General features: G+C 38.5%; 1 protein-coding gene across 8 annotated transcripts in view; it reads right to left on the bottom strand.

The window, feature by feature from the left end:
- Positions 1-804: 804 nt before the first annotated feature.
- Positions 805-14,872, bottom strand: part of SH3YL1 (SH3 and SYLF domain containing 1) — a 48,633-nt gene continuing 34,565 nt past the window's right edge. For 6 of the 8 annotated variants that reach the window (XM_058551881.1, XM_058551880.1, XM_058551879.1 and 3 more), the window contains 5 exons: positions 13,942-14,070; positions 10,913-11,075; positions 10,200-10,275; positions 7,502-7,558; positions 806-1,841 (listed from right to left, as the gene is read on the bottom strand). In XM_058551881.1, the coding sequence (XP_058407864.1) occupies positions 1,651-1,841; positions 7,502-7,558; positions 10,200-10,275; positions 10,913-11,075; positions 13,942-14,070 (616 nt within the window). In that variant the 3' untranslated portion in view covers positions 806-1,650. Of the gene's footprint in view, positions 1,842-7,501; positions 7,559-10,199; positions 10,276-10,912; positions 11,076-13,941; positions 14,071-14,872 lie in introns of all 8 variants that reach the window. The other 2 variants (XM_058551882.1, XM_058551886.1) reach the window with 2 other exon arrangements.

The raw sequence follows: 14,872 nt of genomic DNA, 5'->3' as shown, positions 1-14,872 counted from the left end.
CTTGAACTGCACATTAGACCAGATGGATCTAACATACATACACAGAACACTCCATCCACAGCAGCAGAATACACATTCTTCTCAAGTACGCAGGGAACATTCTCCAAGATAGATCATGTCAGGCCACAAAGCAGGTTTTAATAAATTTAAGAAGATTGAACTCATATCCAGCATCTTTTCTGACCACACTGGTAGGAAACTAGAAATCACCTACAAGGAAAAAACTGGAAAATTCTCAAACATGTGGAGATTAAACCACGTGCTCATATATGACCATCCCACCATCTTGACATCATAGTCAAGAGTGAGAATCTGAAAGCTTTTCCTCTAAGATCACGAATGAACAACAATGCCCACTCTCACCACTCCTATTCACCACAGTACCAGAAATGCTAGCCAGAGTGGTTAGACAAGAAAAAGAAATAAAAAGCATCCAAATTGGAAAGGAAGAAGTAAAATTATCTCTGTTTGCAGATGACATGATCTTATATATAAAAAACCCGAAGCGTCCATCAACGGATGAATGGATAAAGAAAATCTGGTGTGTATAAATATAAGGGTCGGGGAAATTAAGAGATGTTGGTCAAAGGGTACAAACTTCCAGTTATAAGGGGAATAAGTTCTAGGGATATAATGTATAGCGTGGTGACTATGGTTGATAACATTGTATTGTATAACTGAAATTTGCTAAGAGAGTATAACTTAAATGTTCCCACCAAAAAAAAAAAGTAAATATACGAGATGATGGATGTGTTAATTAACTTAGTAGGAATCCTTTCACAATGTATAGGTATATCAAACATCACATTGTACCTTTTAAATATTTTACAATTTTATTTGTCAATAATACATCAATAAAGCTGAAAAAAAAAAAGAAGTTATGCAGCCCAATCATGGAGGTGGGTTTTAACCTGCAGACCAACCACAGGACCTCTGCCTATTTTACAAAAAGAAAATAAGAAAAAGAAAATCAAGACATTAACTTAGCATTTAAAAACATTTATTTAGGGACAACTGAACCATGTCAACAGAAGTTGATTCTACTGCTATAAACGAACAGATATAACCTCATGAAGAAAAGTTAATAGATGTCATTGTTTTTTAACGCATAGTGGTTGAACTCCTTTGTAATAGTGTGTTTCTACTATAAATGTATATATACGATCTTGAAGGTAGAAAGATACTTTTTAAGGATTCATATTCTAGTTAATACCTACAACTCTAAATATTACTTAATACCCTACTTAAGCTGATTTCTCCTTCTTGAGTCACTTTGCAAATAGAAATATATGAATTAGTATTCATGCCCCACCCTTACACTTCTGAAATTAAAATAGTTATCACAGACACAGCTAAATCAAACATTTGTGATGTCTGAAAATTAACACAAAAGAACCAGCCATATAATTGGAGGATATTAACTATTAATAGTATATGTGATAAAATTAGTACAAAGTATCTAAAGATATGTAAGTTAATCATTTACTTATACATAGTAAAACAAAATTTTTTACATACTGGATTAAAAGTTTATGGAATAAACAAGAAGTATTTTTTAACTTATATTAAACATGGGTTAACTGAATGGCAAATCCTCTCAGTGTAGAAATAATCTTTTGGTAGTTCTCAAAGAAGAAAATAATATAAACTTTAATTCATGGTAACATAGTTGGCTGGAAAAATGCCAGTTTGACCTCGAAGCCTTCCCTCCCACCAATCGAAATGTGAATCTGTTTTTGATATAACGGTGATTTTGTCTCCAGCTTGAAAATTCAAATCCCCCGGCTGCTGTCCTTCAAAAGAATACAGTGCTGTGACTTCTATGGGTTGACTCAAATTGCCTAAAACAAAAAAAGTACTTAAATTATTCACACTTGTTGGGGGAAAAACTGAGAGTATGTGTGGGTGAGACATAAGTGAATGACCCAGGGCTGGTATTCTGATGCTTTGGAGGCCGGCAGGACCCACAGCAGAGGATCCGTGTGATCATCATCATGTTATTAAACTTATGTTTTTCTTCTTTGAAAAGAGCAGATGTCTGGCAGTAATATTTCCTAAATCCACACAAGTCAGACTGCACATTATTACATTCTTACTATATATTTAGCAAATGTTTGTGGTAATAATTGTTTGATTTAAATTTTGAATAACCTATAAGATAACACTATATTTTTCCCATTTTGATACAATAGTCATGATGGCTTCTGTGAACTAGAGCTGTTAGAGAGAAGCGGCTATTTGTGCTCATGATCGTATCATAAAAGATTCTATGTAGAAACCATGTTCTGTAGTCACTGGTTTTGAGGATTCCGCCTCGGAAGTATTTTGCTGTTTCATCAGCATTTTCCCCCCAGGCTTCATGTCTGTTTTCGTTCCTGTGCTTACTTGATCCTTTCTCTCAGTACAGAGATGAAATTCATATTAGCACGTCAGGAAGCCTGTGCACATATGTTCAACAAGAATTTCAACACAATGTGTAGAATTTAGCATGTTATATTGGGAAAAATTACTTTGAGAATTGAGTGGTTAACATGAGTAAACGACATCAAATATTATAAACTGTGTAGCATCATAAGAAATATAAAGCAACAGATACTTTCTGAGTACTCAGCTATGTGGAATTTTATATTTCTATGTTTCATATAATTTTGTGCAAAAATCAGGCAATTAGACGCTTTTTAAATGCACCTAAGTGCAGATATACTGAAAACATAAATACCTAAATTCTAAAGCCAGTAACTTATTTGAACCTATAATACTATAACAATAAAAAATAAACAGAAGTTGCCCTGTCAGTAAGGAATAACAATGCCCACACTTTAATTAAACTGCATTGACTGAAACACTGAATCTGTGGCTCACACAAGATGGTGCTACAGTTCTATCTACAAAGCCTGCGCCATCCCATTCTTCGAGTTCTCCTAAAGAAGTAATTCTGATAACCAATATAACCGCGTGAGAGATATTACTAGTATAATTAGTTTCTCTATAATACAAAGAATTTCTGCATATTTTAATATTTTATACTGTATTTACTTTTACCCTGTCAATTTTAAGAATAAGTTTAAAAGAATGGCACAAAAAGAATACAATTTTGGTATAGTCTGGATATAATCAAAACCAGTTAAACTGCTGACACATATTCAGGAACAGCCACTGCTGTGAAAAGTGGCCGTGGGGCCACATTGAGATGGGACCTACAGCGAGTCCTCACGTCATGTCTCTTGTCATTAGATCAGAAGAAGTTAATGTTAAAAAAATCATTCTGAAAATTATTTTCTTATCAATAATTATATTTACAATCTCCATATATCAAGCTCAATCTCAATTAACCAAACTTAGCGATGAACACCCTCGAGGAACTCCTCCTCCTCCCTCTTGTCTCCCAGGCTTGTTGGATAACAGAAAGAAGCAAGTGAAAGGAGTGCTCGTGAATATCAGGGAATGTTCAGGAAGCCACAGCCGGCTTAGATGCAGCACGCGGATACACTTGCAGCACTATTCACAGCACTCAGCGTGCACAGGGAGGTGCCCACAGTGGCGGCAGCGGCAGTCACTGTGTCTGCAGTGACAGCAGCTCCTGCTGGCTGCATCCGGCTCTGCGATGAGCGCCTGACGCACTCCGCCCATTCCTCCCTCCCAACAAGGCGGCTAATGTCATCCTCCACTTTACAGAACATGAATATGAAACTGAGATTTGGAGGTGTCACGTGACCGTCCAAGGAGGTGATCTGATCTTGGAAGTCTGTCTCCAGGAGCTCTCATCACTACTGATGCCACACCAAGGTCCTCACAACCACAGTGTGAAATTGCTCAACAGACTGAACTTGGATTTATCAGAGCATTGTACTTTTGTTGGGCACATTTTCAAGGAGAATTAGTATATTTCCCTGTATCACTGTTATCCAGACTATACAAATAATAAGAATATCTGATGCTGATGACCCTGGGTAATCAATGATAACTGCACTGGTTCTTACTGGTTTTAGGAATGTATTTTATGATGAATAATTAGAGGAAGAAGGATATTATGAACTAAAGAAGAGAAAAGACAGAGAGGATTGCAGCCCTGGTTCAATCCCTCCCATTTAGATGTTGTCTAATTGCCTCAAACTGTAGTTTCCCAGTGAAATAGGATAAAGCCATGGTGGGAAAGCTGGGGGTGAGGGCAAAGCAGACGCTTCTGAGTTGCAGCAGACAAAGGCTTTGAGGAGGTCAGAGTCAGCCTTCCTCCTTTCCCCCACCCACGTCTTGAGCAGAGGCAGTAAAGAAGGTGGCTCAGACAGTCCAAGAGAGGTGCCAAATTCCTCACTGTCTCACTAGTCAGGTCCCTCCACCTCCCGGGGGAAGCATAGGAGCCTAGAGTTCAGCAGTTGTTGGGAAAATTCGTCCATATGAAAACAGAGGCGTGTGGGAGCCAAGCCTGAGGGAAGGCAGGCCTTCCCGGGGCACAGTTCACAGCCATTCAGTGCCAGGCCCAATTGTTAGTTTTCGTCTTCGATAAGCTCAAAATGACTTAAAGTTTCTCTTTACTGTAGGTATTAGGGATAATTTTCATAAGAAGAAGTTTAATGCCCACAAAATAATTTATTAAAAAGAAAAAGAAAGGTGAGCCAAGGAGCTATGTCCTTCAGGAAGGGGACCACCCAAACCCCACGGGTTACTCAGACGTTCACAGACACCTCCCTTCTGAGCGATATGTGCCTTCAAGTTTTGTATTTCTGTGCTTAAAAGAACCTGGAGGATCTCTGAAGCAACTGGCCATTTTCATCATGATATTCAAGTTTAATTCAAATAGAGGTTATTTTTCTCTCCCAGTCAGGGCCATGCTGAACAGGAAGCAGATTACAATCAGCTTTAGTGACTGGCAGCCACCCTGAGGCTCACAATGAGCACGGTCGGGTCCGGGATGCTCAGCGGAGCCTGCGCAATGTAGCCCAGGTGTGGCCAACAGTCGGGCCCCAGACACGGTTCAGGAGAATAATCATAGCCTTTGGAAGGTCCACCTCAAGGGACAAGAACTGGGAGAACACAGCGTTGGTCTTGTTACACATCTACCATAGAGACGAGCTGGGGTGTTGACTCGACTCTGGCACCCAGGTCCCCCCAGGCCATGTGCTGGGGTCTATAGCTTTGGGGACCATGTCCATCCTCTGTAGGGGGTGACTGTCAATGGTGAGTGAGCTAGATGAGGCCACCAGGGGGCCACAGGACCAGCGGTTCTCAAAAGGAAAGTCTGGGGCATTTGTGGTTGTCACCACCAGGCTACTATGGGCATTGAATGCACATCGTCCAGATGCTGCTAAGCACCCACATAGCACAGGTCAGCCCCCGAGCAGAGAGTTACCCATAGTGCCCAGATTTCACTGACAGCTATAGCGTGGATAAGAGGAAGGCCACAAAAGCTGACACAGGAGGAGGCTTTCAGTTATGCAAACATAAGTAAATAGGGCTGTGGACTTTCCAGGCTTGTCTGGCTGGGAGGCTTGAGTGCCACGTAGCTGGAGTCTCTAGAGGGTGCTAAACAAAAGTACGTGTGATTTGGAGAATGATCATTATGCCCGACGGCCTATGCATGACCGCAGCTCGCCTGTGGGCCTGGGGCGGGCCGAGGAGCTAGCCCACGGGGGCCTGGGTGTCCTGCATAAACGGGGCTTCAACCTAGGCTCAGGCCGGTGTATTGTGACTTTTCTCCGCAAGGATGGTCAGCCGGGAGGTCAGGAAGTCCTTGGTGAGAGTTTAACTGGTTTCATGGCTGCTCTTCAAACAACACAGTAATGTAAAGTAAGTTTTATTTTAAAAATAGACTTTAAATCTTCCCTTTCATTTTTTTCTTCAAAATCTCTTGTATTTAGAGAAAGGACTAAAATAAATTAATATTAATATTAACTTAGTACCTACTGTCTGTACAACCTAACTTGTCCTGCTCTCAAATATAAAAACACAAACCAGCCACCCACGGGGAGGCGACATTACCTTCGGATCACAGTCAGTGAACCAACGTATCGGATTTAAATCGGAGCCTGTCTCCAGAGCCCACTTAGGGTTTTATTTCTTATCATTAAACATTCTCCCTCAGTGCCTTTTAAGAGATATTAGTACGATTTATTAGGCACCTAGGCTACGGGAACAGACTTTAGAGACACCTGAGAAAAGGGCCTCCAGTCTCCAGTGTCACGTCACCAAGGCACCTGGGGTCCACAGCCTCGGCCTTACCCCTCAGGGTCCCTGCTGGGCACCCTTCCCAAGCGGGTTCAGCTCCTCTGGTGACCTCGTCAGGTTTAAGAACGCCTTTGATTGTAGGATACCCAAGTCTAGGTCTAAGCCCAACCAAGTCTCTAAAGGAAAACGACGCTCACACGCAAGTCTGGATGTCTGCGCTACTCGGTGTAAACATTCTCCTGTTACCACTTCTGCTCCTAAAGGATGTGCGCCTTTGGTCAGATTTCTGGCCATCTCACCTTGACCACAGCCGTAAGTCACAGACAGCAAATCAAGTCTTCAAAACCTCTCAGAGCTTCCTCAGTACGTCAGACCACACACCGCGTTTGCCCACAGCAGAGCCCCGGGCCCCGCACCAGCTCTGAACACGGGACCTCAGCGCCCAGAGGAGAATCACCGGGAAGGGACAGCCAGAGGCGGCTCCGAACACTTGCCAGGCTGACAACAAGGGGAAGTCAGGGACCCTAATCCATCAGGAAACGGCTGCTTCTGTTCAGGGGATTCTGCTCAAGAGACATTTTTGAAGTATTTTTATAAACTAAAGAAAAAGGGTACCTAGTTACCTTCCTACTCTATTTACAGGAAACAGGTAATTGTCCAATAGTTTATTAACCCAGCAGCATGTGGTTCTGACTCCAGGATCGAGAGACGATGGGAAAATAGGCTAATTACAAGTATCCAAGCTTTGCCCTCAATTTGTTTCCCACTCCAATCTCTAAATAACTGCTTAATTCTGTCAAAGAACACTTTCTAAAGAATATTGAAGTGAAACAGGTTGAAGGACTATTTTTATTATAGGAAACCCTAATAAGTTTTTCGAAGTAATTCCCAGTAACAGCAAAATATTTGAATATGAAAAATAAAAAATTCCTTAAAAATGTAAAAATATTCATGGGGCTAAGAACCAGAGAAATGCAATGAGAAGTAAGTTGTCATTCACAATTAACAAACTCTGTCCTGCTCCTGACGAGTTCTGAAGAGATCCTGTGGTCGGGTGTCTGGACAAGCCTGTGGCCGGGAGCCACTCAGTCCTGAGCCCACGGGGTCTTTGCCGGCTTCCCCATCACTCCCGTTATCTCAAATTAAAAGCAAGTAAGAGAACAAAAGCATGGCATTTTTTAAGTGAAGTGCTTCTCACAATAACATGGACATCCTGTAAATCAAAGAAAGGGCGCCCAACACTTTCCCAGAGGTTTCCACAACCTGCCAGATTGATCAGGAAGTTTGTGATCACAAGATGGATATGGGTCATTTTTAACAGACAGATAATTTTATTTACCAACTCTCTCATGATAGCTGGAAAGTTCAGGATAGAGCTTATATTCGTTTCTGTTGCCTGCAAAAAAAACAGGGGAACATTTAGAAAACTTACGAGTATATAGAATATAAAAAACCCAAGAAGCCAAATCTCGCCCTTGCCAAGCAAATATTTTAAGCTGCTATACTTGATAGAAATATCATTATTTTACCATGCTTTAAATCAAGAGGAATGCCTGAATAAACCCAGGGAATACACCAAACTTAAGGCAGATGGTAAGTATCTGATCCCTGGATGATCAGAAGCTCGTGAACCACAGCTCATGGCCGGGCAACTACACGTTCATGGAAAACACAGACACATCCTTTTCCAGAAGCAATCATAAAATACCTGAAAAAAAAGCTTATCACCCTCAAGCCAGCAATTTTCAAACATTCTTGCTTGCTTAACCCCTAAAATAATTTTTAAATAGCATGTATTCACTTGTATATTTTTTAACTGACACCTAAAATTGTCCACTATAACTTAAAAGTTGTAAAGGGCATACATTTTAGCATATTTCAATAGCAATTATTTAAATTAAATAATCATATCTCTCCTTTTTTGGATAAAAGAATCTGAATAAAATAGTGATCTGAAACCCACCATCATTCATTAAAGAAAATCAACAAGCTGTTTTTTAATAGTCAGAAATTATGTCATGTTTATTTTCAACCTTCAAATCATATTTTAATTCCATTTGTCCCAAAGATTTTATACTAGTGTATTAATATCATATTTTTATGTAAGTTTCTACAATAAAATTTTGTACACAAATTTATTGTTTAAATTTTATTTTAAGTAAACACAAGACTCTATTAAATGATTTCTTATAGATTGAGTTATCATTGGAATCATTATTAGTACACAGTTGATCAAAATCTTAAATATATTATGAATTTGTTAACTTACTAAACATGAAAGTAAAATTTGATTTGAAATACATCTCAACAGATGGATGAGACTTTTTAAAATTAGTTCATGTACATGGGATGAATATTTCTTATTTCTAGAATGGCACAGGCTCAAAATCAAATTGTATTTTAGTATTCTTCTTTAAAGATACAGGTGCTAAGAAATCTGGTTCTTATAAAAACTAAAGAGGGCTAGAAGGAGATGTAACAGAATTCTTTTATATTCCTTCTGAGATGAGACAGAGGTCAAAAAATCAATAGTTATCTGTCTTTGAAACAACAATCAAGTATTACTATTATTATTTTTTGTTTTGGTGATAGCTATGTGTTTCTTACGACATAATGATAATATTAATTACTATTCTTATTATAAATTCAGATGACCATTCCATTAGGTCCCTCTTCAGTTTTGATGAAAGCAAAGAAACAAAAATCATGTGATCTAAGAAAGTATCTGCGACTCATCAGAATCACTCACTAACTACACCAACATCAACCTCCATATTTCACATTGGATTGTTGTGCTGACGTTTTGGGGACAATGTAGGGTAGTATGAATCAGGACGGTTTGGGGGTTTGCTTTTCTTATTCAAGTGCGAAAAAATCGATTGTGAAAGAATAGAAGACAGAGAGCACAGCCTGTGTGGCAGTTCTCAGCTGGACTGGCTTTAAGAAAGAACACATCTGGGAGCAGCAGGAGAGCTGGAAACGGTCTCTCTGAAGTTATCTGTGCCCATACACCCTTTGGCAGTCTTTGCAGACCCCCGAAGGACAGTGGACACAAGAACAGAGAAATATACATTGGCAGGGAGGGGAAGAGGGCACAAACATCCCAAGAGAATCCATTTCTAAAAACTGACTAGAAATAAGAGATTTTGGGAAGCTGACCAGATATAAGACAAAATATATGCCAATTAAGACTTTCTCAACTATAAAAATAAGTATTTTAAAATAGAAATGGGAAAGTACACTCCATTCACCATAACAAACCAAAATTATAAAGTATTTAGGAATAAATTTAACAAGAAAGACACAGAAATGATGAAATCTTAGGAAAGACATAAAATAATCTCTCAACAAATGGAAAGCATAAAATGAGAGGATTATTACACAGATGCCAAATTAATTAATTGATACATGTAGTGTTATTGCAATTAATATCCAAAAATCATAGAATTAACATAAGTACATGATATTATTTTAGCTAGAATTGCATATTGAGGAAGGAGGGGAGAACTGGTAAATGATCTCAAAGTATGTGAAGAATAAGTGTCCAGTAATTGCAAAAATAAACAAACTGCAAGAAAATCTAGGAGACCATGAATACAACCTTGTATAGGAGGTGGGAAGACCTTTACCGTGACTAAATAATACCAAACCTATAAAACATAGATGAAGACATATTTTTAAATAAGATTAAAACTTTCATATAGTAAGATATACAAAAAACAAGATCAACAGACAAAAGATACAAGTAGAAAAAAATTGTAACCCAACTGACAGTCTTTGAAAGAAATGATAATGAAAATAAATGAGAAAAACTTTAAAGGTGAATCTGTTTGTAAATTGGAGAAAGCGTCTTCTGAAGGAGAACAGCCGTTTTCACAAACTACAGCAATGAGAATTTGTCTTATGTGCGTATAAGAGGTCGAGTATTTATTCTTCTCTCTTTAACACCCATTAGTTCTATTTGACTTCAAGGTTTAACAATGTAGCTTGAATTCTTAACAATGATAATATTTAATAATTGCAAGAGAAATACTTACTTGGAGAGCCAGAGTTCAGCCGCACCTGTGCAGGCGGCTGTGGTTGCCACGATGGTTTTGGGGGTAACTCTTTAGCCTGGGAGGAACAAACAAAAAGCACATAATTGTAAAACCCTGTTTTTACTCAGGAGCACATGAGGCTTTTCTCTTCTCATGAGTGGACGTGGCAGACCTCCTCCCACACCTTACTGTGGAAGACCCTAGGTGCTAGTATGTGCTGCTTTGGGAGATACTAGCTGCACTGGACGACGACAGGTGGGTGACCACGGGGACGCTCTTCTGCAACTGGACGCTCGCCTCGTCCGGCACCGACCACCCAGGCAGGTGCCGTAGTGGGGTGACTGGGAGAGGCAGCGGCCGCGGGGGCTCTATGCGCCAGCTTCTGTTCTGTGTGACGGGGATCACACAGGCCTGTTGTGGGGCTAGAGGAGAAGGCACCTCAAGGCCAGGTATCAGCAGCGATTATTAGCATATTAGTTAATATTACAAAGTTCTATCCTTGGAGAAATGCAATCACGGAAACAAACTGTGCTTCTCCCTGAAATCTGTGTACGTGACACGGCAGGGTTCTGTGCCGTTTCCACAAAACTATGTAAGTGAAATGGCAGGGGAGTTTAGGGGGTTCTTAGGGGCGCGAATCACGGACAGAACAGTTCACACAAAGAGGTTCCTGTGGCCACTGAGAGAAACACAGACACCGCGCATACAGACACCTTCCTCTGCTCCCTCGCCTCTTTCCTCGCGTTGACCCGTTGTCCCTCATTTTCATACTTCTCAGTAAAGGAATCAAGAATTTCATAAAGATCTTCTGCTTGAGCGGGCCGTGGTGTGTCTCCAAATAAAATGTCATAAGCCCGGATATCTTGACAGTAAAACCTAATAAGAAACATCAAGTTAAGAACATTGCTTTTATAGACATAGATTTTTTCTAGAGTTAAACGCAGAGCACACAGCTGTGTGTGTGTTTATTCATATATAGCACTTCATATAAACTACTTTCCAAACACCAACAACAACAAGCCATAACCCATGTTAAAGCCCTAAACTCACCCCCAAGCTCGCCTCTAGAGGCAAACACTACGAATAGTCTGAAATGCATACCCTTCCTCCAATAATATGAAAAGCACATCACACATCCATGCAAACACTTATACATATATGTACATCAACACTTATGCAAATATATCTACAAGCACTTACATTTTTATAGGTTTTTACTTTTTGTTTCTTACAAAAACGGTGCCAACGTATATGGCTTTGTAATTTCTTTAAAATGTTTATTTGTATCAAAATCATGTAAAGACTTGCTTTACATGTTTGAAAGCCCTACAATTCATAAAGAAGTATATTTGTTTTAGTTTATTCAGGATTCAGGTGAACTTTAGTGGGAAAGTCTTTCAAAGGCCTAGAATCAGAAGTTTCTAAAAGCATTCTTAAATTTCTCAAATTAATAAAATTAGAAGTAAAAACATCTCTCAACTTTATAAGGTGAAGAATTCTGCAAACATTTATTTTCCCCCATTCCTCCTATTTTCTAGTTTTTGTGGTTTACATTTACTATTTTGAATGTGCTGTTGAATTATCGAGTGAATTGGCACAGCGACTTTGCACACAGTTTTCTCTCTTGCAGTGGGGGGGTCTGTCTGCTGTAAATGTCCACCACCAGCAGTGTCGGCTCATCAGGCTCACAACTAGTGGCATTTCTGCCAAGTTCTAGAAGTAGTCCTTATGTCAGTCTCAGCTTTTTATCTTTTTCTGGGCAATCAGACATATTTTAGTGGAAATCTGGAAGAGCGGTTTTGGGAAAAATTAGCCAGATGCCAGTTTAAATTGGAAGTTCTTCTTTGCCTGTTATGATACTTCCAAATCCTTTTTTTTTAACTCAAAACTAGTCTCTATTAAAGGCAACCTACTTAATGGGAGAAGATATTTGCAAATGACATATCTGATAAGGGATTAATATCCAAATAAATAAAGAACTCATACAACTCAATATCAAAAAAACAAACACTGAGATTAAAAATTGGACAGGGGACCTGAATACCTGACCTCGTGTGCCGCGTAACAACATTTTGGTTAATGATGGACCGCATATATGATGGTCGTTCCAAAAGATTAGTGTCATATAGCCTAGGCATGTAGTAGGCTATACCATCTAGGTTTGTATAAGTACAGTCTCTGATGTTAACAAAATGACAAAATTGCCTAATGATGCATTTCTCAGACTGTATCCCCATTGTTAAAAGATGCATGGCTGTAGATATTTTTCCAAAGAAGACATACAGATGGCCAACATGAAAAGATGCTCAACATCCATAATCATCAGGGAAATACAAATCAAAACCACAATGAGATGTCACCTCACACCTGTTAGAAGGGCTATTATCAAAGACAAGAAATAACAAGTGTTGGAAAGGATGTGGAGAAAAAGGAAACCCTCGTACGCTGTTGGTGGGAATGTAAATTGGTGCAGCCACTACGGAAAACAGTACGGAAGTTCCTCAAAAAACTAAAACTAGAACTATCATATGATCCAGCAATTCCAGTTCTAGGTATTTATCAAAAGAAAATGAAAACACTAATTCCAAAAGATAAATGCACTTCTATGTTCATTGAATTATTATTTACAGTAGCCAAGATATGGAAGCAACCTAGGTGCCTGTCAATGGATGAATGGATAAAGATGTGCTATATATATACAATTGAATATTAGCCATACAAAAGAATGAAATCTTGCCATTTGCAACAACGTAGATGTTCCTGGAAGGTATTATGCTAAGTGAAATAAATCAGACAGAGAAAGACCAATATCATATGATTTCACTTATTTGTGGAATCTAAAAAACAAAACAAATGAACAAAGAAAACAAAACAGATACAAAAAAACAAACTGGTGGTTACCAGAGCATAGAGGGGTTGGCAGGATGGTTGAAATAGATGAAGGGGGTTCACCTTCTTCCAGTTATAAAATAATTGCCATGAAGATGTGATGTACAGTATAGTGAATTTAGTCAATAATATTGTAAAAACTTTATATGGTGTCAGGTGGTAACTAGACATACCGTGCTGATCATTTTGTAAGGTATAAAAATAGCGAATCACTATGTTGTACAACTAAAATTAATATAATATTGTATGTCAATTATATTTCAATAAAAATATAGAAAAAAAATTTAGTGTCTATTTTATGAAAGACAAAGGCAGAGTGTAATAATACAAAACCTCTCATAATGAGGAACATTCTGATTGACCCACAAGTTGTAACTGGTATGGACCTCCACAAATGTTTGAAAAATATACTTAATACGATACATCCAACTAATAGAATATTATACAGCCATTAATTTACATTTATGATTCTTATATATGATAACGCTAGGTGGAAAAATAGGATTTACAATTGAACCTATTATGATTACAATCATATATGGCAAAACAAAGGAAAATTATGCTTAGGAAAACGCTGGACAGCAATAAAGCAAAAGATGAACAGTGTTCATCTTAAAGGGGTAAACTGTTTTTCTTCATTTTTTGTGTGTTTTCTAAATTTTCTATAAATATGTATTAATTTATATGGAATTTTAAAAAAAAAGAAATATACACTTAGAGACATATTCTGTTGCATTTAAAAAGAGCAGACAAAGGTACTCTGTAAACTCTTAGGGACTATATGAGTCTATGAGGCATTCTTTTCTCATCACACTTTCTTCAAATCAATTAAAATTCTCTGGCTTGCACTTACTTTCGATTAGTTTCTTTCCTTTCAATCAAGCAGCTACCTTCTAAAGATATGCCAGCAAAGAGTCCTCTGGATTTGCAGTACGTAAAGACAGCGGCAGAACTTCTTAGGGAGACATTTCCTTCTAAATTCCTGCAAATCAGACGATTTTGCATCACAGAGCTGTGAGAGGCTCTACACCTGAAAACTGTACCTCTGACCGGAAGGAATGATCTCGGTCTACACTCACTTCAATTGTTCGCATATGTTTTACTTCCCAATGGCCTAACTAGGGGTGTTTAAAGTGGTCTAGAGGAAAGACAGGTCACAGGGAAGGACAGGTGATGAGAAATCCTCATGGAAGGACGTGATCATAGAGAGGAATACACTGTAGAGCAAAAGTGGGGAGCTGATATTTTCCAATGCCTTCCTTTCCTAAAACAGAGAACTACACCTCAAGAGTACCAAGGCTGGGGATCATTTTACACTGACTATTTTCAATGGAACTTAGAAACCTTTTTAGACGATTTTACTGTGTAACTTCTACAAACAGTCTGGGTTTGAAATATTTCTAAATTGCTCAATTAACCCAAGAATAGTTCTTCATTAATAGAGAAGAAAAATACACTGCGAGTATTGTGAAATCACTCAAGTAAAACACTTCCATTTCAATTCTTCACAATTTAGTTTGAAAAAAAGCTTTTTCTTTCCTGATCAATGCTACCCTTTATCAGTTATTTAAATTTGACTTAATTTAGTTCTTTCAAAGCTCAAAGGTAAATTTTATATTCAATTCCAGTAAACACAATGGCCTTTGTGTTTCTGAACACAATGGTGTTTCTGAAATATTTAGTTTCTTTTTGTGTGTGCCAGTTTCAAATTTTTTCACTTTCTCACATTGGCTGTGTTTTGTAAATTTCTTATTTGTAGGCAACCTCAAACCCTCTGGGAGGTA

The sequence above is a fragment of the Diceros bicornis genome, chromosome 12 (assembly GCF_020826845.1).
Source record: "Diceros bicornis minor isolate mBicDic1 chromosome 12, mDicBic1.mat.cur, whole genome shotgun sequence".
NCBI classification, from domain to species: Eukaryota; Metazoa; Chordata; class Mammalia; order Perissodactyla; family Rhinocerotidae; genus Diceros; species Diceros bicornis.
Note: the sequence above shows the minus strand (reverse complement) of the source record. Positions and strands in the feature narration are given on the sequence as shown.